General features: G+C 40.4%; 1 protein-coding gene across 2 annotated transcripts in view; it reads left to right on the plus strand.

Annotated features, from left to right (window-relative positions):
* The window catches only part of sema6a (sema domain, transmembrane domain (TM), and cytoplasmic domain, (semaphorin) 6A), a 145192-nt gene that overhangs the window by 71352 nt on the left and 46013 nt on the right, over positions 1-27827 (plus strand). For both annotated transcript variants that reach the window (XM_008418244.3, XM_008418245.3), the window contains exons 4-9: positions 10118-10178; positions 12213-12275; positions 12750-12851; positions 23999-24089; positions 25871-25990; positions 27454-27542. In XM_008418244.3, the coding sequence (XP_008416466.1) occupies positions 10118-10178; positions 12213-12275; positions 12750-12851; positions 23999-24089; positions 25871-25990; positions 27454-27542 (526 nt within the window). The remainder of the gene's footprint in view (positions 1-10117; positions 10179-12212; positions 12276-12749; positions 12852-23998; positions 24090-25870; positions 25991-27453; positions 27543-27827) is intronic.

Below are 27827 nucleotides of genomic sequence, written 5' to 3' on the forward strand. Positions count from 1 at the left end.
TTCCCACATTAAAAAAAGTTTTTGCATAGTTTGTGTAATTTCTTGTTACTTTTTGGTTGTATCCTTGCCAAATGTAAATACTTAAATGTTAAAGTGCTCAGCATATGAAATCCTTTTGATAAAGTCCCAATAGGCCTTGGATGAATATTGTTTCATTAAAATGCAGAACAACAAATAAAATCACATTTTCCTGCACAATATTTTGCAGAACTGCAGAAGTCAAAATGATGTCATCATTTCGTAAATCAGATGCTGCATAAAAGTTGCTTCTTAGGTTTTTTTGCAAAAGCCACATCTTCTACAGAAAGACACAGCCGTGACATTTTATGGGCTAAAGCAGCGTTCTGTGCTGCTGTTTAATTCTGTTTTTCCTGCATGGATCAGCTAAATAACGTTTATGTTAAACTCAGACATTATGAATATTTAATTGCAGGTGAGGAGCATAAAACTCTCATATGTGATCTTGGTGTTTCTCATTTATCTTCCAGCGTGTGTATTTTAGTAGCAGAGTCATGTTTAATCAAAGCAATAAACTGTACACTGAGAGAGGAGCACTGTATGATTTCTATCCCAGAGGTCCATATTTCAAGAGAAGGGTTACACTATGTGCTGCATTCAGAGGGAATTCATCAGAGTTCAGAGGGATATTTATGATTTTACTTCTGCCAGAAAATATCTATGCATGGGCCTGAACATGTGTGTACCTGCAAATACGGCAGTAATGTCAGTGACTGGCCTCTTGCTTGTAAAGCAATTTGATTAAAGCCAGTTCCAATTTAGTAGTCATAAAAACATGTTCAAACATCTCAGAAGTAAAATGTCCAATTTGCTGTTTAAATGAGGCCAGTTGAAACTCCTTGTGTTTTGTTGGCTTGTCTGTTCACAATGGCCAAACCCTATCATGCCGTAATTAACGCAAAGCTGTGCCTGAAATTATTTTTATTGTTGGTTTATTAAAAATAAATGTTGAATTGCACGAGACAAAATAACTGGCGGCTTGTTGGTAGCAAATTCTTTCAAACAAATTTAGATCGTTTGAAGATAAGTGTGCAGTAACCGTTTTGTAAATACGTGTCTACTGTTCTCTTTAAAATTTCCTGCACACAGAACAAAGGCTTTATTGTAATTTTCTGGTCTCCTTAAGCAGTTCAGACTTCTTAAGTTAACTGATGACTTAAGTTGATAGTTGGAGTAGTTTATGTGAACGTGCATGGCTTTCTCTAGTGGCTCTGCGAGGTAGCGGTGACTTATTCAGGGCTTGTTTAGCTATTTAGCTATTTATTAGATTATTAAATGTGTTTAGAAGAAAAGTGTGAATGAGTTTTCAATGATCCCCACTTCTAGGTAGTGCAGCAGATTTTATGTTAGTAAAACATTATAGCTAGCTCACATGATGGGACAAAACACAATACTGGGTTTAAAAGAGCAATACAAGAGAGTCTGGGAAAAAACCGAACTAAGACATTCTTAAAGCAACTGTAGTTTGCCTGCAGTTTGAATAGTCCATGCAAGCAAAACAAATGTATTATAAATCTGAAACTGTGTCCAGTTCAGGTTTAATCAGCATCATGAGGGTATGTGTGAATGTGTTACTGTATACGCTGCCTTGCATTCATGTCCTCGGCCCCTCCGCATGCAGAGCATAGTCGCCATTCTTGGGCTGCAGGCAGGCTTCGCCATGGCAACACCAGCCACACTGTGTTTACACCCCTCTATGGGGCTGGGAAGCATGGGAATCAGAGCAAGAATGCGTGTGTGAGATCCGTGTGAGACCGAGAGCAAAAGGACTAAATTTTGTGGTTGCCATTTGCAGTCACACAGAGACAGACAGCTTCACTCAAAAATCCAGATTGCTTTCTCTCAGTTCAGTCCACTAAAACAGTTGTACCTCTGTGGATGGCGCTCCTCCCTGTTGGGTCTCTTTGGGTCTTGCAGTGGAGGCCACTGGAGTCTCCATTATTGTAGCTCCACCAAATCCTTTTTAAGCCCACTAATGACTGGGATTACATGCTTGCCTCCTCTCTCTCCCTCTCTCTCCTCGCAGAACCAACGACATCCAGCCATGTCCACACTCTGAAACAAAAAGATTGCAGATCCAGAAGTTATAATCACCTAAATCATCTTTGATTCAAAGGATAACGCTGTAGGAATGCCATCAACCTGCTTTATCGTTTGTGACTAGTTCAGGGGAATTATGTTCTAGGATAACAGATCATTCCTTTTTATTCATCAGAAGGCTGAAATGTAGTAGTAAGTTTTTTTTTCACAGATTTAGCCTTATCCATCAAATGAGACCATACTAATGGGCTTCCAGAAACCCCCCCAAAGGTGGTAGTAACAAAATGGACTTATTAGTGGACTTAATGGACTTTCAATGCAATGTTTAGAGCAACGTTGCATAAAAAGTGTCATTATTTACTGAATGACACTTCATGACAACAGTCAAACATTCATGAAGACTCCTTCATGTTCATGACAGGTGTTATGTCAGTCTTATGCACCCCGCCAAACAAAGTGTTACCGAATGTTTGCCATCATCAACACTCAAAGTAGACGACTACTGGTCTGTAGGAAAACTGCTTTGGAATTGGTTTTGCAACTTAATGTTGGGTACTTTCTAAAATAATGACTTAAGTCACTCTTGGCCAAAATGACACGGGCCATTATTTTAGGAAGGTGATGATGTGGAAATGAAGTGTTTTCAGCCTTGGATTTTATTCACCATTTACCTCTCAGGGTGTATGATTCATTAAAACACAAGCAAACTGATTCAAGACACCAATTTGGTAGCTTTGAAATGTGATTTTTTTGTTGTTGTTGTTGCAACTTTAGCAGTAAATTGCGTTTTTACAGCCACTAATAAAAGCAAATGTGGTGAGAATTTCGAAACTCATGACAAGAACTTTAACCTTCAAAATGAACAACCTGCCTCAGCTTGGGGGTGGGTGAACCCTGGCTTGTTGCATTTCATGGTGCCACATCAGCGAGGGCCCCTCGATGCCCTCGGCTCATTTAGAACCTCAACAACTCCCTTCACATCCCAAAGGTGCCTGCCGGTTCCCTCCAGTCCACTTTGTCAAGAGGATTTGAACCAAAGAAAGCCAAAACAATGTACAATGGGCCCCTCCATCTACCACCCATGATCCAGTTATGAAGAGAAAGGAATATGGGGGATGAGGGTGGGAGGCAGAGAGGAGGCTGGATGTGCAGGCATTTAGTTTGTGGAGAGTGGGGTGGTGGCTTAAGGTGCAGGGATGCATGCTAATCACATTCTCGTCTTTTCTGCTGCCTGAGAGTGAGATGGATTGACAAAGACCCAGCAGACGGACCGAGCTGGCCTACAGTCGCCCCAAGAAGAAATTCGCTGTTATGAAAACGACATTCTTCCTCACAAAGAGGCTGTGTTCTCATGGCTGCATGTTCGACGAAGACCCTCTCTGTCATTGCGCCGTACTCAGTCTCACACTCTTGCCCACGCTCAGTTGTTCTTCTGTCTTGACTTGATCACTGAGCTCCTTTCTCTTCCTGCGTACTCATTCTTTCACAATGGCTTCGTATCTGCGCCCAGCAGAATATTTGCATACCTTCCATACAGCTCACACATATTTGTCACTGAATTTTGGGAAATGGAAAGCCCACACATTGACACCCAATGTTCTCTTCTCATCTGGTGTCAAAGCCTGTGGGTGTTTCATTATTTACTTCATTCATCTTTAGAGCTTCATCTTTGGCACTGCAGACTCTAAATCTTTATGTTTTGTGTAACAGCATTGTGCCAGTGAATTAGTTGGACATAAAATTAAGAAAAATGCCTCAGCAGCCAAATTCATAGACTTACGCTATCTACCAGTCAACTCGCTTTATAAGTGAAACGTGGATTTCAAAATGCGAGATCCACTTGGACATGATAGTAGAAAAGAAGAGATGTAACAAGATAAAGTAAAAATATTTATCACACAGTAAGCATAATAATTGACCTATATTGTTGTGTTTTATTGAGGAAAGAAATTCTGTTGTGTCTGTTTTCAGTTGATAAATTATGTCTCAGTCGTTCAAACCATGGACATTTTGTGATTATTTTTTTAAAATTATGACAATCTAGCCTATACCTTTTTGGGTCAGAATTTGATTAAGGAACAACAAGAATTACCACTGTTTTGTAAGCGAGAGAAATATGTATCTTCTATACAGTCTCAAGAATATTTTTTAAGCATCTCATTAAAAGGATTTTAATTGATAGGAATGGTGTTATAGAAAATTGCTGCAGTTTTAGATAAACCTTGATATACCAGAAATGGACCAAAGATTAATTAGGATAGCAAATTGAGCCTTGTGTCTCTGTAAATGATTGGGCAAGTTACTAACTTTAATAAAAACTACTCTATAATTACTCCTTACTAAAATTTGCCAAGTTTTTAAGGCAAATTAGTTTCAGTGATGTTCTTGGATTACGCTTGGCTGTTAAAAAAAGTTGACAACCTTTTGCTTTTTGCACCTTTTGACCTTTCCTTAAGTGTTTTTTATACACTTGAAGTTACTCTGGTAAAGACCAGATCATTCAAAAGAGAAAACCCAATAATCATGGGTGTAATTACATTTTCTAGGTACTGTGAAGGCACCATGAATTTTAGCTGAATTGAATAAAGGGGATAAATATATTTCATTCAATTCATTTGAAAAGTAATTCATCAATCCCAATGGGAAATTAAATTTGGATGCTGAAACAATCAAATAATTTTATATAAACATGTTGCTGCAGTTTATTTGCCCCAGAAGTGTGAACATTACAATAAATTTGATTTCCAACTGAAGCGTTTTCCTGTTGCCAGTTGAAAAAAAACAATATGATTTAATGCACTGGATCTATTATAGCAACATTAGCTGATGAACTGAGGTACCAGATGACAGATCTGTTTATGAAAAAACATTATGCAGTTTTAAAGGAGTCATGACCCTCATCTCATGGTTATTTCATTTAATTTTTCCTATTTGGAACAGGGTAACTCTGATCAAGAGTAACCTTGACACTGCAAATGTGAACAAGTTTCTGCAACAGATATTTTCAAGCCCAGCAAAGCTTAAGTGCCTTAACTAAAACATGTTTAGGTTTTGTGTTGAAGTAGAGAAGGAGTGATGATTTTATTTCTTTTGTGTAAACTGCTGGGTGTCATTGTGTCTCATTTGGCTCCAGATCTTTAAATTCGCCAACTCCTAGAAACTGACTCAAACTAAACCATGTAAATAACTTTCACATTGTGCTTGGCAGCTATATTCTCGCAGTTCAAAGTCAGGGACACGGGAGAGAGAAATTCAAGATGACTGACGTAAATAGATTAAACTTAGGGTGAAACTTTTCCTGAACAAATTAAAGTGCAAATTAAAACAGGCCGCTAATAAAATGAGGTTATGAGACTAGCTTTTGCTTTAACTTGTGTTTTCATCTGCAGCAGTTTACGTGTAAGCTGTTCTCAGCAGGGAGGAGAGGCCTTGAAACACAGTCCATTTCACTCTACTTGTGAAGAATCACAACAGTTAAACACTTAAAGCCTCAAATAAAATTCACATCTAATCAAAGAAAGAACTCTGTGAAATTAACTCGGTTTAGTTGGACCATACAAACACGTTATTATAGAGTCAGCCCTCTGTTCTCAAAATCCCAGCTGACATTTTCTCACACAAACTGAAGAGTTTTTGATCGATTGCAGCCACTGTCTTTTGTTTAATTTATCTACCGTTTGAAAATAAACACTCTTTGTTAATTTTCCAGCCTTGATGTTCTCTGAGCCGAATGAATGTGAAATAGCTTCATAAGCCTAAACTCCTATTTCTAAGCATTTTTTCTAAACATCTTTGAGTAGATCCGGTGCTTATTCAGTTTTTGTGAAAACTTGATTTTCTCTATTTCAATCACATTGTATAAATTGCTTTCCTGGAGAGGAATTTGCTGGACAGAAAATTCACTTCTGAGCTCAAATAGGTCTGAGGTAAAAGCTAGCTTAGCTTAAACGTTAAGCTAGCGCCACTGTCAACGGTGATGTTGGTAAACCAGCCTCTTTCAGGTTAAACTAGACTCAATCCTTGATGAATATTTTACCCAACGTACCTTTATCTGAGGGGGATGGTTTGAGTCAGATGGTTCTAACTTAGACACAATAGGTGGTCCGACATGGTATTAGCCCACAAATGAAGAAAGGAGGCTAAAATTAGGATTTTGTAAAGGCTCTGACCTCAACCAACTTGAAAAATAGTAGGAAGTTGCTGAGTCAAGAAACCTACCAATTCTGCTAAGAAAAGAGGTCAAATATCCAGATTGAATTATTCTGTGAGATTGCTCAAGCCATTTGAGCAAATAGTGGGAATATTTGCTGGGATTCGACGTGTAATTTTAAACCTGTGCACCAGGTTCCTGATTTTCAGTGAAATTCATTCAGGTTGTTTGTTGAATAATCATTCAAATAAAAGACAACCTTCCCAGAATTGCCAATAACGTTCATTCACACGATGAGAGTAACGAAAACTCCACGTCTGGCTGCCTCTCTCTTGTTTCCACTAAGAGGATGTACGGTAAAATGTACAGATGTGACCCGCACCACGGGGTGAGGAGAGTTCAGGAGCAGTGTTGTAGAAGTTAAAAGGGCTCCGAAGGGAGTCTGTGCCGCCATGTTGGGGTACGACGAAAGGGAGAAGGGGGAAGGGGGACGTCTCTATGCACATGTGTGTGTTTATAGAGCCGGTGTTGACACAGACACAGCCGCTCCATTGTCCTCCTCAATCTCTGGTCAGGATGTTTGAGGGACGCCTTGCCGCTTGGCTCCCTCTAATCTCTGCTGGAACCAAAAACCCTGCAGCTGGAAGGCTTCGGCCCTTGAGGGACGCTGTCAGTGCCGACACAGTATGGCAGGGAAGGTTACTGCTGAGAAAATGTGGAGCAGTCAATTACAGATTACTCATGAGCTGTTTTAAAACTCCAGGCAGTGAAATAACCCAGGGGATTACAGTAAACCCACCAAGTAATCCTTTGATTTAATAGCTTTTGATTTAGTTTTGTCTTTTTGAACATCGAGTTTGGATTCTTAAAATAAATATATAAATGAAACTCAATGAATAACTTTTAGGAGACTTTCAAGCACTTAAACTGAAAACATTTAAAGTCTTCTTCCACAAGTACCAATGTGTTTTAAAAGACACTTTAGCTTTATTTTAATTTAGTACATCAAAGATTTAGCTGCTGTTATCAAATTCAGTACGACCCCAGTTATTAGATCATTGCTTGTGTTGATTTTCATGAACATGTTAAGTAATAAACAGGATACTGAGTAAAACTGTGCTGAAGTACTCCTACGAATATGTTTTGCGGGTGAATTATTTGATTATATTTATTTTTTCATAGCAGAAAGTCATATATCAGCTTTGGTGATCATAATCTGCTCAATCTTACATTAATTTTAGAGTTAAATATTGCAAAATTGCCCCAGAAAGAAGGAAGTGATCGCTCATTAATCTATTATTGATTATCTGAGACCTTGTCAGAGGAAACCCGTCTAGTGGGACATTCATCTCCCCAGCGCTATGTTCCAGTTCATTCTGGGAGACTTCAAAGTGTTACCACACCACAAGGGACATAAAGTCTATGAAGCAAGTGCTGGATGAGGCTTGGAGGTCTCCCTGCAGGGGGATAAACCCAGACAACCTCCAAATGAAGGAATCCAATCAGCATCATGATCAGATGCCTGAACTATCTGCCTCAGCAGAGTCCTCTCAGTACAGAGGAGCAGTAGCTCTTCTGTTAGCCCTTCGAAGGTGACGGGCCTCCACACCTTGACTCCCAAAGGAGGAAGCACATTTTATCCTCTTCTATCAAGGCTATTGTTCTTTTGGTTGTATTTCAAACCACAAGTGAGCTGCAAGAGCTTCACTTTTTGTTTGTGCTGTCTCACACCGTCAATATCAGCCTCTCCGATTGACTGCCAGTCATTAACCAAGGCAGAGACTAACGTCAAACTCATGAGGAAGCAGTTCTCTTGGAGGTCAGCTCTTCCAAACCTCAGACTTGGAGAAACAGATTCTCTTCCCAGCTGCTTCACACAAAGTTATGAACCTCTGTAATGATTGCTGTAGGTTAGGGCTAAGACTTAGCAATGGATTCCCCATCATTGGCAAAAATCAGACGCTGAGGTTTCCAAACTAGACACCCTCTTCTGTCCACAACTACGCCTTGAAATCCTATCTCTCGCCCTTGGCGCTTGCTTTGGTTATAAAAGAACCAAATAGCCATAAACGGAGCTCCAGCTCCTCATACTCCTTCAGATTTCCCTATAAATTGAGTTTATGGATCTGGTTTTCACCATTCTTCAGATCCAACACAAACAAAACGTTCCTCCAGTTGAGAGCCACAGCTTGGTTGAGTTGACTGTCATCCCAACCACTTCAAACTCAGTTGTGGATCTGTCCAGTGTGTACTTATGACGCCAACAAGCCCGCATAGACTGCAAAAAGCAAAGATGAGGCCTTGAGCCTTGCAAACCAGACACCTCCTCTCCAAGGCCACACATTGAGAGCCAGTTCATGGATCCACAAAAAGGATCGTTGACAAGAGGCCAATCGGATTCCAACTCGTATTGAAAACAATGTTTGTGCTGATAATAAAGAAATACCTTTTGATTTTGTTGTTCAAGGATCAAATAGCATCCCTGGCACACCGTTAACATGCAGATGTGTAAAGAAGCACAAAAAACCTGAACAGATCCACATCTTGGAACATGAGAGGGTAGAAGGCACTAACTTTTTCTGATGTTTAAGTTGTTATTCTTATTTATGTTTTGGCAAAAAAAAAAAGAAAATCCTCTGGGGGAATTTAAGATATCAAATATATTTGGTTCAATTTAATCTGCACCTTAACTGTACCTTCAAACTTTAGACATATTTGATTTTTGCTTTCCTAACGAGTTATCTCCCTGATAGAGCTGACGCTGACACAGTTTGAGGACACAGGACGTGACGGATATATGGCCTACACCCACAGCTCTGACATCTCTGTTTTCTCCTATAAAAAGCTGCTTTCTTAATTCCAGCCTCTCCCAAAGATTAATTATTCAAATGGAGCCTTGTGTGTCATAGTGAAGACTGGGTTTTGTCCGCAAGGACACAGAGAGTGCACCCCCCCTCCCCCCACCAAGAAGGCGATATAAGTAGATTCATTTCAAGGTGCCTGTTACTCCAAAGACTTTATTAGATTTAGTTAATGAGAGAGCGCGGGGCTGGCTGGCGGTCTGAGCGCAGGTTGGGGAGCTGGAGCGTAATTAAACCTCGAGTCTGACGATGCCACTGTTACACACTTTGATATAAAAAAGAATAACTCACTCAGCAACTAATCTCCACCAAAATTAAAACAGTTACATCATTCGTCACGCTTGTTTCTCCTTTCTTTTTTTTCCCTCAAAATGAGATGAATCCTTTTTTTCTTTGTTCTTGTTCTGTTCTCACCACCTCAGCACCTTCGACTCTCCTTCTCCAAGGGAGGCGTAGCCACACGTTGGTCTGTCTGAGAGCTGGTTAACCTTTCAGAGTTTTATGTCTTCCATATGCCCTGCTGGGGCTTTTATGGCTGGACTGCGTAACACAGGAGAGGCTTTTATGTTTCCAGGCTAGCACGCATACGTTTTCTCGTCCGAGCAATAATGAGTGTTAGTATAGATTTCCTGTGGCTCAAACAGCAGACTTAATTGACCTGAACAGCCCTGAGTGACTTGGCACCTCCCGTCTCAACCTTCCCTCCTCCATCGCCCCCCCATCAGGACCTTTCCTCTGCACAAAGAGGCTTTTGTCCCCAGGCCTGCGCTGCAGCGCTCTAAAGCTTTGTTGACTGTTTCTGTCTGACAGAGCAAATAGCTCTGGCCTCCTTTTGTTTATTGTAATTTTTTGAAGTTTAAACATAGTTTATACAAAGTCCCATTTTTTTTTACATTGTTTGCTGCCTGCGGGGGGGAAATGGAGAAAGAAGAAAGAACACAGGCTTATTATTTGTAGATTTTTCTGACTGTATGTTGCTGTCTGACCTCTTATCTTCTCATTTTTCTCCCTCTCTCTCCGTTTTTCTTCCTCCCTCCTCCTCTGGCAGGGATCACATATACACAGTGGACACCGAGACTGCCAACGGTGACGAGATCTTTTTCAGTAAGGTGAGTGAGACGTGGGACTCTCTGAGGATTGGTTGTTCTCGTCGTGCTGCGATTTGACAGCGTAACCCTAATAACCCTCCTCGCTCTGTGTGTCTGAGTGCGCACGTGGTTGTGTGCATGCTTCCGTCTATGTGCCCGTCAGCACTCTTACACACCTGCTCAGAGACGTGAGCTTGCCATGGTGACCCTGCAAAGACGATTATCCAATCAGTCGGTTAACAAACCGCCTGCGTCATGCGTTGCTCATCAGTGGGACGGTGGAAGTTTAATAGAGCTGTTGAAGATGCTAATAGATGCTAATTCTTGGCACGTTTCAAAGCTGAGTGAAAGTCTTGATTCTTCTTTTTTTATGCTTTTTCACAAAAAAAAAAATTCATGGATTTTTGCTATCCACATGGTAGCATGTGGATAGCACCCTTGGACATGTGAATCACTGTCCAAGGGTGATTCCTTGGACAGCAATGTCTCTCAACCAGTCTATGTTCAGTTTCCATGACAACCAAATAGTTCTGCATGGTGTTTAATAATTGTCTCTGCTTCTTACAGGTTAAACTCACATGCGCACTACAGCATCAAGATATATGTTTCAGAGTGAATGCATCATTTTGTAATCAAAATGTTTGCTATCAGAGACGTTTCTATGGAGACGATCAAAAACAAAAACACAGCCTCTTACTTCTGGGGCCATCAACAGCCATCTTTATATTTTGGCTCCAAGAGCCAGACTTTCTTTTAATATTTTGAAATGGTCTTTATCAGTATTTCTTCAGGATTCAAATGTCAAATTAACATTTTTTCTTGAGTCTTTTTGCACATTTTTACATTTTTTATTTTACAATTTGGTTGTTTACTTTCTTGTCAGCAGCATGTCCCAAAACAGTACTGAAAATAACAGACTTTTGTGGGCATACATCTGTTTTAGCTCCACCAAGTTGATTCCCGATGAGTAATTAGCTGAAAACTTTGCAGACAGTAGGTCCATTATCGTATGCTTTCAAAAACAGTGTTTCGGGCTGTTCAAGTGCTCGGGAAACTATCAGCAGTGCAATCTAAAGTGCAGAAGATGCTAACATAGTAAGGTACCGGGACTGGAATAAAAATCAGCAAAAAAAAAAAAACACCCTAACACTCAAAACTGTGGTAGCTTTTTTGAAGGCCTGCAAAGGTATTGCTTAAGAAAGTATCAAGAATTCAAGAAAGGCCGGTTTTAAACTTTTGCACAGTACTGTTGATGTTGACCAAAAGGGAACTTAAGTACAACCATTTAAAATATTTAAACAGTATCTGATATTTTCACCACATCTTTGCTGCAATGTCCATTCTCCTTTTTACCCGTTCCTCACTGGCATCCATTGGGCTCAACATAATAGATGCAAACAAAGCTCAAAACAAGGGCGTTCTCTTGTACACAACCACCCTCCGTCTCCTCCACTTCAATGTCAAAGCCCGGTGAGTGGGTCTTAATGAGAGCGGGCTGCAGATGAAAGGCTGGTGAGGAGAGGCGAAGACTGATTGATGACCGAGGGTCTTTAATCAGCGGCTGAGCTCCAAACATGCTTCACAACGGCGGCGGGGCACACGGTGGTCTGAACCCGTGGCTGAGCGTTGACCCTCAGGCCACACAACAAATGGTGCATGTGTGTTAGTGTTGGTGCATGATCGCACATGTGGCTTAGCATTGATTAATCAGCTTGTGGACTATAGGGTGGAATTTGTCCTTGGATAGAAGCGGCTCTGATCTGCGGCCTGCGTTGTGCTTCCACCTCCCTGGTAGAGAAATGAGGTTTTCAGAGCGGTAAACAGATCATCCGTCAGTGCTCAGAATAAAGTTGGTCTCAGAGCAGTTCCCTGATGTGGGGAATCAATGACGGGGAATCTCAGATGATGATTATTGATCCCTGTATGGATGAATATTGAACTGTCTGCTCTGGCTTTTTTTTCCCGCCTAAATGTTGAGTCTGTTTACTCTCAGAAACTCTCCTTCTCTCTGTGTCCTGTTTACATCGATTATTTCTCTTCTTTTTTTTTTCTCAGAAAATGACCTGGAAGTCCAGACAGGCAGACGTGGACACTTGCCGAATGAAAGGAAAGCATAAGGTAACACATTCATCACAATTTACGAATATGTCACGTTTTACACAAGTTCACATCAGATTTAATAGCCGAGTCTCTTTGTTTTGTTTTTCTTCACACACACACACAGACACACACGCAGACATTGACATAAGACCCTGAAGATGCATTCACTTGTTTTTTATGGTTTACATTATTTATAAAGTTCATCAGTGGGCATCTTCATATCTTTCAGTCGTGTAATCTTATGCAAAAAGATTTATTGTTTCATTAAAAACAAGGCCATTAAAGTCAGCTGAAAACATTGCGTCCCCTGATGAAAAGTTAGTGTTTGCTACACATGGATGATATGTACTTTACCAGAAAAGCAAAAAAAGGAAGAACAAGCTTATTGATCTGTGAGTCAAATGTTGCTATTAGTGTGAAAGTATAAAGACAGAAATGTCACCGCTCACTTTCTCTCTGTTGTTCTTTTATCCTGCTCTCTGCTCCCTGAAGGATGAATGTCACAATTTCATCAAAGTCCTCCTGCAGCAAAACGGTGACACCCTGTTTGTTTGTGGAACAAACGCCTTCAATCCGTCCTGTCGAACCTACAAGGTAGGGAAGCACGCGACTCTTCGTGTAGACACATTTGTTCTCAGATATACTGCACCCGCTGGGCCTCATTTATCAAAAGTGCATGCAGCAGAAAAACAGTTGCAGCGTAATTTTTAAACAAATGTTGAGATTTGTCACTTTGAATGTGAGCGAAGGGCACACCCAGATAAAACCCACTGCAGGTTGCAGTGGGTGAATCACTGCACCCTGTGGATTTATGTGTTTATGGGAAAATCTATGTTTTAGACTTCTGGATTTCAGGTGATTTGTTTATTGTGGTTTATATTTTTTATTGACTTTTTCTATCAAATTACTTTGAAGTTTAGAAAAGAAGAGTGTATGAGTGGTCCATCGGCTCTGCAAATTTGTGTCGGTGTTGTTGCCTAAATATTGTAGGACATTTAAGAATGAAATATTAAAACTTTTGTGAATAAAATTGGTTGTGTTTCGAATTGGACACATTTTTATAGCAGTGATTTGAGATCAGAATTTTCAGGAAGATGTACCTTAAACAACGTTACTCTATAAATCTGAACTGGCTGAGTAATTAATTGTTGACTGTTTGCACAAAACAGATAATGAACAATAAACAGGAGCTACTTCAAACATCTTCTGTCATTCTTGGGCACATGAGGCAAAGATTTACTTGAGCAAAGTGATCAGAGGCAATAAAATTGATTTAAGGTTTGAAAGTTAATGTGTGCCAAACTCTAGTAATGCATTCAAGGTGGAGAATTTGCTGCTTTAGACACATGAGCCTCACCAGAACTGTGTGGTTTGGACAGGATGCACATTTTCAAACATGGATGTCAGTGGAAAGCAACTACGAAGTGCACTAATGGGGAGACAACCTTGTGCAAATCTGCACAATATTGCACTGGATTGTTGGGTGTAAAACTGTTGTTCTGCAGGGTGATGAACTAATATTGACCTGGGTTGACGCTGCATAATATATGGAACAGCAATCTTCTTTGCATTATTTAGTGTCTGCAAACTGACAGTCACAAAGGACAGTTTGGATTACATATTTTGAAGGTTATTACAATTCAGGCCTAATGCATTCAAATCATGACAGTCCATCAAACATTTGGCCAGTTAGATGATGCATCACTTCCTTAAATGCCCAATTTTCATGTAGCTCTTACTGATATATTGAGGAAATCATGAGGATGAAAAAGAGGAAAATGTGACTTAACTGCCATCAGTATTGTCATCACAACATTGAAGAATAATATTTCAGTGTGATGTTTTACTAATATTGTGCTGCTCTAATCTGACGACTGTCAGGACTTCATCACGCAATTCCGGCTGATAGTTGACAACTTGTACAGCTTTGAAATGTCATTCGCAGTCAGTCGGATCCCTAAATATGTTTAAAAACCCCCCAAAAAACGTATATGTCTGATCACTGAACTCCTCACCATTCAAAACTTCTGAGCCTCCAAAGGGACACGCTAGTCTTCAAAGATGGGACAACATGATTTTTGGTATGGCTGCATAGATTAACTCAACTCATTTCGCAAGTTTATATAAAAACAAAAAGCCTGTGTAGGTTTTGAGTCCGCCTGTATGACGTTTTGTGTCATGGATTAAAGTAAATGACTCTCATCAGTCAGCAGGTCTTCTTCTGAAGTCTTTGTCTCCAGTTTGATGTGCTTGATTTAGAAGCACAGAAACCTATCAACCTGCATTCGGTCACACACAAACCCCCCCCCCCGCCCTCCCCCCCCCACCCCCACACACACACGTTGTGAAATGGAGGTGATGACACAGTCCTGAAATCCAACTCAGCCATCTCCTGTAAACTTCTTTGGGTTTGTATTCAAGCAGGCATGTCTGGAAGGCATTATAATTCCCTCAGGAAAAGTGAAAGCAGCACAGAAAGTGATTTATTTTTTAACCTCAGGCCAAAAAAAAAAAGAAAAAAAGAAGAGCAGGTGGACAATAAAATTGACTTGAAAAATAAAGCTGTTAATAGAAATAGACATGTGAGACATCTATAGCAAGGCAGATGTACAGACATAAAAAAACATGGGTTGGAGGGATTATCTTTCCTTTTCTGATGAAACCTACATTTTTATGGTGTGGTGAGTTATTTCAATTAGTGTAGTCACATAACCAGTTCAGTCACTGTCTCCATCTATGCTAATAGAAACCAACATCATAGCTGCTCAAATAAACAAGGCACAGGGGAAATAAAGGAGAAAATATGTGTTTCCAGGAAAGAATATCCCAGATCGGAAATAAACCCAGTTTCATATCACCGGGTAATCCAGGCTGTGGACAACATGCACACCTTTACCTGATGAAGTTTTTCACACCGTGTCACATTAAAGCCACAGAATATTTTAGCACTTTATCCTAACCGGAAAAATACTTATTTGGTCCCTTTACGCTGATACCTCTAAATAAAATTCAGTACCAGCAAGTTTAGTTGTCAACTAAATATTAGAGTCTCGTGTAAATCCAACTATTCCTAAAAAGCTTCACATATTGGAGGAAATTAGTGAAAAAACAGAATAACGAACACAACTTTTCAGAAACATATTACAATTTTTGGTTGGAGCGATAAAACAAAACTTATGACAATATGAATACTAGAGTGAATCAGGTTACAAGGTCGACATGAAACCGTGAAGGAAATAAATATTTGCTCATTTTCAGAAAAATCTACTTTTGCACTTCAACGCTGAATGGCATCTGAATAAGTCTCGATTTTATAAATCCTCAAATTATAACTGGAAGTATAAAGGGTATTTAAGCAGACAAAAATGCATAAGTTAAAATTGTGCATTTACTCAAGCTCCTCTACTCTTGCACAGCTGATCTGACCTAGAAGCTTGCTTCCTGTCTGCAAAGGAATTAAAGCACTTAACAAAAGAAAAGAAACAAGCTGAGGGCTGCAAGATATCAACAAACATTATATTACCATATAATTGCAGTAAAAAATATTTGCCACAATACTCCCCATCTTTTCCATCATTACAATGACCTTATGTCTCTTAAACTCTATTAGGTTTGGATATAAAAGACAGTGAAAGGCCATCCAACAGTCCAAATATGTTGGTATTCAGGGGAATTGCAACCATTGTGATCTTTTCTGCTGGTCTATTTGAGAAGCTATTGAAGGGTTCCAGTGTTAGCTACGTTTTGCTCCATTTATTTTGAAGTATCATATTGCTTCCCAAGTGGCAATTTTTGAAGTTTTACAGTCTAAACAGTGAAAAGAAACTTATGTAGATGGTGGTAATCTAAATTATTTCATGTTAATTCCCCAAATTTGGTACAAACTCTTTTTACAGACACTACCTGAAGATTGTTTTCACATTCAAAGTTGAAGGGACACATGTAAGGTCTGAAGGGCTTTTTTGTCCTTACAAATGTTCCTGTTCTCCTTGTCTGAATGCAATGTGACATTGAGATTTTCTCTGCGTAGCCTGTGGGGGAACACTCTCCTGCTTTGGTCCACTAGGTCTGTTTATCAGAAAAGGAAGATGCTTCCACTCCGTTGGCTTTGTGGTTCAGCGTGCTAAGAGTGAGCGTCTTTCAATTCACTGACTCCTCCTGCAGGGAGAGTGGATTTTATGTCTCTGCATTTATCAGGGTTGGTTAGCTTTTATAGCGCCTCTGGTTATGGTTTCAAGGTTTGTTTTAGCAGTTAGTGCACCGATATTGCTGCGAGTCTGCTGGAGTTGCTGGGATGAGTTATAAAACCTATGGAGAAAGCATGCTGCCTGTGACACAAAAATTAGGACACTTGATTTATGGATTTCAGGAGAGCAATCAGAAAAAAATATTATTTATGGTTGTGCAACATATCTTTCAGATTAACTTTGTTTAGCTAGATATGTTTGGGTAGTTTAGTGTCTTCAATTTACATTGACTTGCAGAAGTATTCACTTGAACATTTTTAAGGTGGGAACAAAATAATATATGTTTCATATTTATTTAAAACAAATATCTGAAATGTGCTGGTTAAATTTTGATTGTATTCATTCACTCTAGGTCAATATTTAGCAGAAATACCTTCCTCTTTTGGATTATGTCTCTGCCAGCCTTGCACATCTAAGGCCTGTTAGTTGGATGGAGAGAATTATGTGAAGATTAGTTTTAACATTTGGACTTTGATCAGGATGATCATGCAAATAAATACGCTTTTGATAAACTCTTCTACTGTAACTCTGTTGTTGCGGTGGACATTTCCCCATGTTTTCATCCTGCTTTGCTCTGTTATGCTCCATCCATCTTCTAATCAACTTCTAATTGGCTTCAGAAAAGTGTCCCCAAACAAAATGCTGCCACCACTATCATGATGTTCTGTGTTCAGATTAAACAGTTTGATTTCATCTGAGCAGAGCATGCTTTTCGACAAGTTTGCTCTGTCCCTTCCAGGACATTTGCCAAACTGAAGGCCAGACTTCCTGTGGTTTTCTTTAAACACTGGTCTTCTTAACACTTTTCCATAAAGCTCCAACTTGCCCAGCACAAAGCTGTAGTGTCAACAAATTCGCTCTCCTGACCCTGAGATCTGTTCAGCCTCTTCAGTTATTATGGATAAATGTATGTGCATGCATGATTTTTTTCCCCTCTACAATTACACAATTTTGAAATATAGTTTTAATTCATTTTTTTCTCTCTCAGAGAGAAGTTGTCATTTTTGTGACTGGATAATGATTTTAAAAAGTATGCCTGTATCCAGGCAGCTTCCAGTGAAACCATTGCAAACATGCAACCTCACAGCACACATTTTTCAAAGCTTCTCCCATGCTGCTCTGCTGGCAGACTCTCAGGGCAGATACCAGGCCTTTGATGGCCTGCTGGGCTTATCCAGGCAGCCTGGTCAAAACTCTTTGCGTGTGTGTGTGTGTGTGTGTGTGTGTGTTGTGTGTGCATGTGGTTAAATCCACCTTGGCCACAGTTTGGCTCTCCATCTCACCAGTGTGACAGCACTGAAAAGAGCCTCTGTTTTGGGGCCAGCCTCATCCCACATTAATCAACGACTCTGCGAGGGCACGCAGGAGGGACTGGGAGGAATAGATGAGGAGACAGGAGGGGAGAAAGAAGGACCAGTGAAGGCGCCAACCCAAACTAGCACCATCCCACATTGTTTTCTGCTTCAATGGCTTTCCCACCTAGTTATTTCTTTATTTTTAACTCCCCATTGTGTTTCTGCTGTGTCTGTTTTAGAATGTGATCAAGGTTTTCTCTTTATTGGCTTTCAATATTGATTTGCCTCATCCACTTTAAAGTATACGTTAAAAGACCTCGACAGCATGATGCAGTCTTTTTGTTCAGGTTCTCTGCAACATTAAACTCTATTCCTCCCACCCCCCTTCCCATCTCGTCTTCCCTCTTCTTTCTCTCCTTTTGCAAAGCACTAACACCTCACTCCCTCCGTCGCTCCCATCACTGTACCATCTTTCCTTCTGTTGCCTTCTCCCTCTGTCACTCTCTTGCTGCGCTGCCATAATAAACGCCCCATCCAGCTGGGTTGATATATGAATGGAGTCAGTTTCATCGCCTGTTGCCTGGTGCAGCAGTGGGGGGTCGGTGGGGAGTCTCTGAGACTCCCAGGTGATGGGGCCCGGACTTGATTTTAGTACACTTGAAATTATTTGTGCACACTTAAGTGTTTGTTGTCATTGAAAAAAATACTATTACCTGTTTTTTCCTCTAAAGTCTATCCTATTATAAATAAAATGCAGAATTATAAGTAACTTTACATCAAAAAGGACTCATTTACATGCACTATACTTTCAAAAATAACTCTCAAACAGACAAGGGAAGTTAAGATTTTGATGAGTCAGGGTAAAAAAAATGATTTTTTTTTTAACAGCGTCAAACGCTATAGCTTCCATTTCTAGTCCAAAATGTGTTAACATACATTTTTCATCTTTCTATTCCTCAGAAACTGGTTACGGGGAAATGGGCCGTGACTATTAATCTCCCGGGGAAGTATGTTCTGTTTTTAGATTGCACCACCTCTCCCAGGACAGGTGCGAACTGGTGCACTTGACCTTTATGGATGGAGAGCGTTGTTGCAGGTGGAAAAATATTTTGCAGTAGAATACATTTGCCTGGGCTTAATTCAGCTGCAAAGAGTAGGTCAACCATCTATAAATTAATCAGCAAGCGAGGAGTAAGACAGTGGGGACTTTTGGGGTTCTAAGAACCAAGTCATAGTCAGTCATTTTTTTTAAGACATTGACACATTTCAATGTGAATAAACCCCATGAAATGTGCAGCACATAGTCCATGAAACATAGTAAATGATTAAGTGCCAGCTCAGAAAAACAACCTGCTGACGTAATGCCCACAAACAGTTTATTTAGTCAGACTAGGTGGCATGCACTTCAAACCTGACTTGTAAAACCAAGACTTAAGCTCAAGGACTCAAGTCTGATTGGTAATCTTTGTTTAATGTAATCATGTGTGGAAGCAAGCTGGTATGTGTACAGACTGGAGACTGGAGCTAATGCAGCAGTGTAAGTGCATCATTTTTGTCAAACGGTGCATTCAGTTTAATACCCAAGATGTTTCTGGGCAGTGAGTTTTAATGATTTGTTACCATCTGCTCATATTTTCTGTAGCTTCTTAATATTCATCGCTATGATCTTGCTCCAATTTGGACTTATCCTCAAAGAATTGACATGCATCTTGGACTCGCCTCACAAAAGACACAAAACTCGACTTGAACTTTCTACTCAAAGACTTTAATAAGCAACTTAAAGGCTTGAGATGACTTGGACTCACCTCTCAAAGACTTGCCCCAGAAAGACTCAATGCTTGACTTGAAAGTTTGACTTGGACTTGCCCATCAAAGACTTGAGGCTTGGCTTAGAAAGGATTTATGCACATCTGTAGTTAAATGTGGCAACAATATCGACTCTGGCACACTACATATTGGCGTAGTCAACAAATAATGTAAAAATAAAGTACACTAAGCTATTCAATTTGAGTCCCATGGAGCTTCAAGTGGCATAAATTTTTTTTGAGTAAGAAATCTCCTGATAACATCTGATGCGTCGTCCTTACAGAACCACACAAACGTGGGATCAGAACCTCACTTTTAATTCAGAACCAATTATAATGTTCCTGATAGGCATGCTCCGGCTCCACGTTGTGTTTGTCTAATTAATTAGCATATAGCCTATGGAAAACACAAAGGAGTTATTGTGGTAATTAATTCATCTAGATGCATTGTACCTTAAGCCAAGGTTACTGTACATTCAGCCTGCCAAAATGCACTAGATCCCCAGAGAAGAGTGTTTTGTTAATGTCACATGTGAGAAAGCTCTCATTATGCTGAACGGTGTCTCCACAAAGCTGAAACCCGTCTGTCTTCTTCACAGCCAGTAGGGTTGACAGCATAATAATGTTTGTCTGCTTAATGGCGGGAAAATGCCACAATTCTCTCAACCAGTTCAAATATTGAATTTCCTTCTGCTTAAAAAACGTTGTGGTGGGAGTGTGGCAGGTTTATCCTTTTCTGCCTGCCATATTTCAAAGCACTGAATATTGCTTTTGACAGGGCTAACGCCATGTGAGGGAGCGTTAGGGTGTCGCTTCCCCACACATGCCAACTCAACAGGAGATTGGAGCCGTATGCGTATCTGCGGCAGTGGGGCTGGGAGTGTCTTCCTTTGCTTGGACGGCAGGAACAGATTAGTGACAGCTGGCCAGGCCCAGCGGACAGAGGTCACTGCATCAGTGGAATCATCTGAGAAGATGGAAGGCGTGTGGAGTGATATGTTGGCGTTCGTCAAAGACGGAGGGGGTGCTTGTGTTGCGTAGACGACAGAAAATGCTGACGTTGCACTCAGATTCACTAGCTACACCTGACCTTCAGCTACTCATGTCTGCTCCGATTTGTCTAATCCATAATTGCAGTCTTTCCTGTCTTATAACAATTTGCGTCCGTCTTGCATTGCTATATTATCCTGCTTTAATTGCTGCAGAAACAGAAGGAATGAGAGTCTGTGCAATGCCCTGCATGCTGCTGGTGCTTCTGTGTTTATTGTAAAAGGTCACTTATAATTTTCCCTGCCAAATCAGCCTCAACAATTTCTTTGGCAAGCTTTTCCACCGTTGCGCTGGGGTTTGTGTGTGTGAGTATGTGACCTTTTTAGTGGGCAGATGATAACCGTTTCCGCCGAGACAGGAATAGAAGACAAAATGACCTGTTTCGAGACCAGAAAGGGCAGCGTAAGCAGTTTGCAGCCCTAGTGAGCCGCGGCGTTTCCCCCCAAGACTTTGTCAAGAGACAGTGGGGAAAGTGAGAGCTGTTTGTCGAGAACAAGATAGAAAGAGAGATACAGGCGGAGAAATGACTATGAAATGTAAACTCTGCAAGTGAAATGTTCTCTGATCTGTGAGTTTGCACGCCTCTGGTCATTAGCCAGAATAAGAGAGCATCCTGAGACATGCTGGGCAGCACAAGCTATCCCATGGTGGGATGATGGTGACCTTTCATCCATGTCTGATTATGTGCCATGCTCTGCCAATTTCACTGGAACGAAACTGGAAAAACTTGTCTTAATTCCATTTTCAACAGATAGTCGGCTAGAATGAAAACGCTAATTTTCAGTGCCTTGAAAATGACGCAAAACAGATTTGGAATTGGCAACATAATAGGATTCATTTAACAAACAACTAATACAGATACCCATCCATCCATCCATCCATTTTCTGCCGCTTATCCGGGGTCGGGTCGCGGGGGCAGCAGCTTCAGAAAGGAGGCCCAGACTTCCCTCTCCCCAGCCACTTCTTCCAGCTCCTCTGGGGGAACCCCAACGCGTTTCCAGGCCAACCGAGAAACATAGTCCCTCCAGCGTGTCCTGGATCTTTCCCGAGGCCTCCTCCTGGTGGGACGTGCCCGGAACACCTCACCAGGGAGGCGTCCAGGAGGCATCCTGACCAGATGCCCGAGCCACCTCAACTGGCTCCTCTTGACGTGGAGGAGCAGCGGCTCTACTCTGAGTCCCTCCCGGATGACCAAGCCTCTCACCCTATCTCTAAGGGAGAGCCCAGCCACCCTGCGGACGAAACCCATTTCGGCCACTTGTATCCGTGATCTCGTTCTTTCTATCATGACCCAAAGCTCATGACCATAGATGAGGGTGGGAACGTAGATCGACCGGTAAATCGAGAGATACAGATACTAAACAACATATTTTACTTGTATAAAGGATGCCATCTAAATATCTGCCAATACCAATATTTTCCATAACATCCATTTAGCCACTGCCTTCCACCTCTTTGAGATCAGCTTTCAAGGGACAAAAGATTTAGAAAGGAAACCCGAACCTCCCTCTCGGGTTCATTCACTCTCTAGGTCATTCTGATGGTTCCCCAGGCATCCCTAGTCCAGACTGGACACTCTCACTAGTTAAAGATTCATTACTCATAGAGTAAAAAGCTTTTATTTTTTTCATTTGTAATAGATGTAGCTTAGAAGTAAATAGAACACAAAATTCAGTGTCTCGGGTAATTAGAGTATCACATTAGACCAACAAAAAAAATGGATGCTTTAAGAACAAATAGCATTCTTCTGAAAAATATTTACATTTATATGCACTCAGTGCATGGCTGGACCTGCTCTCACTACCTGTTGCTGACGCATCTTTTCCCTACTGCATTTCTTCCTTCCACTCAACTTTCTGTCAATGTGTCAATATGAATTCCAGCTTCGTCAGCAATGACCTTTTGTGGCTTACCCTCCTTGTAAAGGATGTTGACGACTGTTTTCTGGACATCCGTCAAGTCCACAGCCTTCCCTGTGATTGTGCAGCCTATTGACCCAGAGAGAGAGAGAGAGGACAAGAGAGAGAGAGAGAGAGAGAGAGAGAGAGAGAGAGAGAGAGAGAGAGAGAGAGAGAGAGAGAGAGAGAGAGAGAGAGAGAGAGACCAGTTAAAGGCTCAAGGAACCTTTAAGTTAATTAGCTGATGAGTTTCCATTAATGACGTTTTTCTGAGACAATGACTTTTGGATTTTCACTCCCTGTAAACCAAAATCATCAAAATTACAAAAGCTTAGAATATGTCACTTTATGTATAATGATTCTATATATTTATAGTTTGCCTTGTTATTTTTAATGGCAATATTCTGGCCACATTGCCAAAGAAAACTGTAGTTTGTGCGAATCACTTCTCGAAGGACCCTATTGAAAACTGTTCTTTGCAAATCTGCAGATTAAACCCTCCTCATGTAGATCCACTCAACCAACCGCTGCATCATTGTTGGTTGTACATCTGGGTTTATCTGGGTCTGACTCAGATGTAATGTTGTACAATTATGCAGGTATAAAGTGTAAACACTAAGTTGGGGGGTGTGGCTTCCAGCAGTAGCTTATTTGCATAAAGTGACAGTCCTAAAGCAACAAAACAGGCATAATATCATTATCTGAGAAGGATTTTTCTTTACTAAAAAAAGTAATGAAGATGTTTTGGATAGCCTATCCTAATTTATTCAAGGAAGCAGAATTGGTCTCTTTTTATATTCAAAAATCTTTAACAAGTTCTTCCCAAACAAGACGTATCAGCACAAGACCATGGGAATGCAGCCAAAACAGTCACCATTACACAATCTACTACTAAAACTTCTCACAACATCTGCTTGAGGCTGCCTACTCACAACATTTTTCCTTCACACAATTTTTTTTTTTACAGCTTCACAGCAAAACAAAAAAAACGGCTTAGACCTGGGATGAAGATCTGGCTTGAGGGTGGCTAAAACTCTTTTTCAACATCAGCACAGTTGGAGAATGAAAAAAAAAAATCCATTCACCCTTATTGTGAGACATCTCTGCAGAAAATGTCTCTGTTTTTCTCGCTTGGTGACAGCTTCCCAGATACACCCACATGTGCGGCTTTGACAAACCTCAGCAGGGCACCAGAATGGCATCCAGAGGTTATTTAGTTAAATGAGCTCACTGCTGGGTTGGATAAGACATTCTTTTTTCCTCATTAAGTCACCCTCCCTATGATAACATGTTTTGTTTTTACCTCTGTCTTTGAGAACATTTTTTAAGATCATTACCTCCAACTGGCTGTCAAGACCTTTTGATTCCCAGAAAGTGCAGCTGGTCTTATTGATGCCTCCCAGTTCTGATTTGCTCCTGACCTTTCTGATGTTTCTTGTCCTGCAGATGGACTCCTTGGAGGCTCTAGGAGAAGAGATCAGCGGGATGGCGCGCTGTCCATACGATGCCAAGCATGCCAATGTTGCACTCTTTGCTGGTAAGGCTAAATTTCTCTGTGTAAGTCAATCATCCAGACACTTTAACAACAAATCCTGTTGACATTAAAAAAAAACAAGCTGTTCAATAATGCAGTTCACTAGAGATTTAACAAAGTGTTTCTCTTCAATGCTTGGAGTCAGCAAGTTGCTGAATGGATGTGACTATTTGTGAAGTAACTAAGCTTTTACCAAATATGAAGGGCTGTGCTATTAGCTTGTCTAAGACAAATTTCAGTAATAAAGGAAGTTGTTCTTGAATTAGCCGTTTATGGTGAGAAAGTCGGGCAACAAAGACTTCGGGTGTGTCTAAAGTTTTCGGGTGTGTCCCCCTTTGAGGCACTCGGTCTTCGTTGATCCTTAATTGACCGCGAAGTCTGGAAGTGAGTGGATAGTCTGCTTTAGATTTAGTCCTTTACTTTGATGTACGTCCTGTAACCTAGGTGAAGGTGCTAAACACAAACTTTTAAATAAATTGTTTTTTTTTTATTACTTATTTAATACGTTTTATAGTCAAATGCAACCTTTAAAGGTTGCAGTCCCTGAATTTGGACACACCCTGCTAATGAAAAAGAGCACTTGGTTAAAATCAAGCTTTGAAGAAGCATTCACAACTTTCAAATTGTTTTCCTGGCTGCCCTATAGGGTACTCGGTATAAAACGAGAATATAAATGACTTTTTTTTTAGCACTGGGGGGTTCAGGGACTAGCTAAGTATTTGTGAGTCTGCACTGCTAGTTTAAAATCTATCAGGGTGTGAAAATTGTACAGCATCATCTTGTCACGTGAAGTGCTAGATGTAATTACTTAAGCCATTTGGAGTCAAATTAGAAAGTTGAGAGTATTTGAGTGACGGATTATTTTTTATCATATTTAATATTGTCTTTCATACCCTGCGGTTTTAAGGAGCATTCTGACAACATCTTGTAAAGCAAAGTCAGCGTGTGTAACAAGCATCAGAGGAAAATTGCCAAACATTCCTTTGTTTTTCCTCCGAGCCTGAAATTTGTTTCCTATTAGGGTCTTTGGAAATGCATCAGTAGTACTATGGTAACTGAAATAATAATTTGCCTCTGACTTTTCTGTTATTCCTTTTGTTTCTTGTTTAGTTTCTTTCAATATGAATGTGATTTATGAAAGGAGGAAACCAGAATGAGTCAACTCTCTTTGTTGGTGGAATGCGACCCACATGCTGCAAAAGACATCCAGCTCATATTTATTATGATCCGATTTACGACACTATTGATGATCTGTCCCTTCTGGTTTCGAACACATGGTAGATGCCAAGCCGGAGTAGTTAATATGTAGCAGAGCTACTTGGGAAAGAGCTGGAAGCTCTGAGTAATCATGAGGGTTCCTCTCTCTGCTATCCTTTCAATTATGTCGTTTGAGTTTCCACTGTGGTTAGGACCAAGCCAGGCTGAGGTCATTCTGGTGGCGCATTGTGTTTGGGCAGTCGTGTGTGTTTGCGTGTCCATGAAAGTGTGTGACTGTGGCTTAAACAAGGGAGTGTGGGGATTCTGTATTTTATTCGTACATGTGCAACATGTTTAAGTTTTGTTTGTTGTTTTGTTGAGGAATTCCTTCAGTTTGTGTGACTTGTCCATCTTCCAGGTCTCAGGCCTCTGAAATATGTTGGTGTATCCAACCACAGAGGGCAGGAATCTCTTTATTACTAAATGCTTTTTATTTCCTCTCTTCTTTATGGCTCTCCGTGTCTTACTCTCTTTATTCTTCATCTTTCCTCCTCATTGCACTTTCTACCTCTGCATTCCCTGTCCAGACGGCAAGCTGTACTCAGCCACCGTAACAGACTTCCTAGCGATCGATGCGGTCATCTATCGTAGTCTTGGCGACAGCCCGACTCTTCGCACTGTCAAACACGACTCCAAGTGGCTGAAAGGTGAGTTGAGGACATGGAAACTCACTTGTTACTGAAAAAAACATTTTTTTCAAAGATGCATCACCATGTGTGTTGAAACTGCAGAATAGGCATAGGCAGGTTTCACATATCAGTACATTCCAAAGTTTAAATGTCTGAAATTAAAGATCGCAAAACTGTTTCTGTTATATCAAAGTTCTTTGGAAAAGTAATTGTGCGTTGTTCCTCTTGTTGCACACTGCCAGTCAGCAGGCTCCCCCATATTACTTGAAATAATTAAAATTAATTTAAAAGTCTAACGTTCCGGGTGAGAGGCGGGGTCACCCTGGACAGGTCGCCAGTCTGTTGCAGGGCAACACAGAGACACAAAGGACAAACAACCATGCACACACACTCACACTTAGGGAAAATTTAGACAGACCAATTAACCTGACAGTCATGTTTTTGGACTGTGGGAGGAAATCGGAGTACCCGGAGAAAATCCACGCATGCACAGGGAGAACATGCAAACTCCATGCAGAAAGACCAGGGCTGGGAATCAAACCAAGAAGCTTCACCCACTGTAAATCTGACAAGTAATAAAATAAATTCAGTAAGCACTGCAACTTTAAAAAAATCCGTTGAATAATTATAGATGGCATTTTGTAACATTTACATTTAACTTATTACATATTTTATTAATTATGCCTTCTTTAATCATTTTGATTAAGGTAAACATGCAATTTGATTATTTACTTACTTATTCACTAAATTGTGGCATTTTTGGACCTGTAAGTATCACATTGTTAAACCATTAACAAATTATTAAATTACTTTATAAAAAGCAGAATGGTAATTTTGCACGACTTTCTCTTATTTACTTATTATGTTACCTTTAATATTTATTTTCTGTACGTATTTTTTCATTTACATTTATTCGATTTTATTTTATTTTTACGTTGAAAAATATGTGGCTGTCTCTTTGTATATATATACACACATATTTTTCTTCATTATCTAACATTTATTTAAACAGGTAAGCTGATTGAGAACAAAATTCTCATTTTCAGCAATAACCTGTGTTGAGTATTTGCGTGCATGCCATGAAACTGCTGTATCTTTGCTCAGGTTTATCGTATCGTCAGAACCTTGTTCCTGCAGGTCTGACACTAGATCAGTGCAGAACCACGTATGCAGATACTCCTCATTCTGCTTGAAGTCGATCCATTTTGCCATCCTGCTCCGACTGAAATTGTTCTGCCCCCAGGGTGAAACAAGCACCAGTCCAGTCTGTCAAAACCCAAAAGGGAGGCAGTCTTTTCTCACATGCAAATTGTTTTGCCCGCATAACGGATAATAGAGTGAGGCTCTCAAGACCGATAATCGGTGCTTCTCCGCATAATACAACAGATATTCTGTTTGCTGTGAAATATGGTGTCAGAACTATTCCTCATGCCAAAACATCACTTTGACTTCTTTTCTTTTCCTCTTTTTCTGCCCTGCAGAACCGTACTTTGTCCAGGCAGTCAATTACGGAGACTTCATCTATTTCTTCTTTCGGGAAATTGCAATGGAGTACAACACAATGGGAAAGGTAAGCACAAGCCCAGTTCTTCTGCTATTGTTTGAACTCTAATCAGAGGTGACTTCCTATTTACTGGGAGAATGAGGAAGTGCCTGGGGAGGCTAACAGGATATGGGTGTATCACATATTGGGAAGGAGGCTTTCAGGAGTTGCTAAGTGGCAGGAACATATTTTAGAAACAACAAACAGGATACAGAACTTAAAATAGAACCAGAAAAAACAAAATCTATCGATGTCTGGAGGATCTATTTTGGAGGCTAAATATATCCCTTCTATTGCACGTCTGCATCTGCT

The sequence above is a fragment of the Poecilia reticulata genome, chromosome 9 (assembly GCF_904066995.2).
Source record: "Poecilia reticulata chromosome 9, P_reticulata-male-v2, whole genome shotgun sequence".
In the NCBI taxonomy this organism is placed as follows: Eukaryota; Metazoa; Chordata; class Actinopteri; order Cyprinodontiformes; family Poeciliidae; genus Poecilia; species Poecilia reticulata.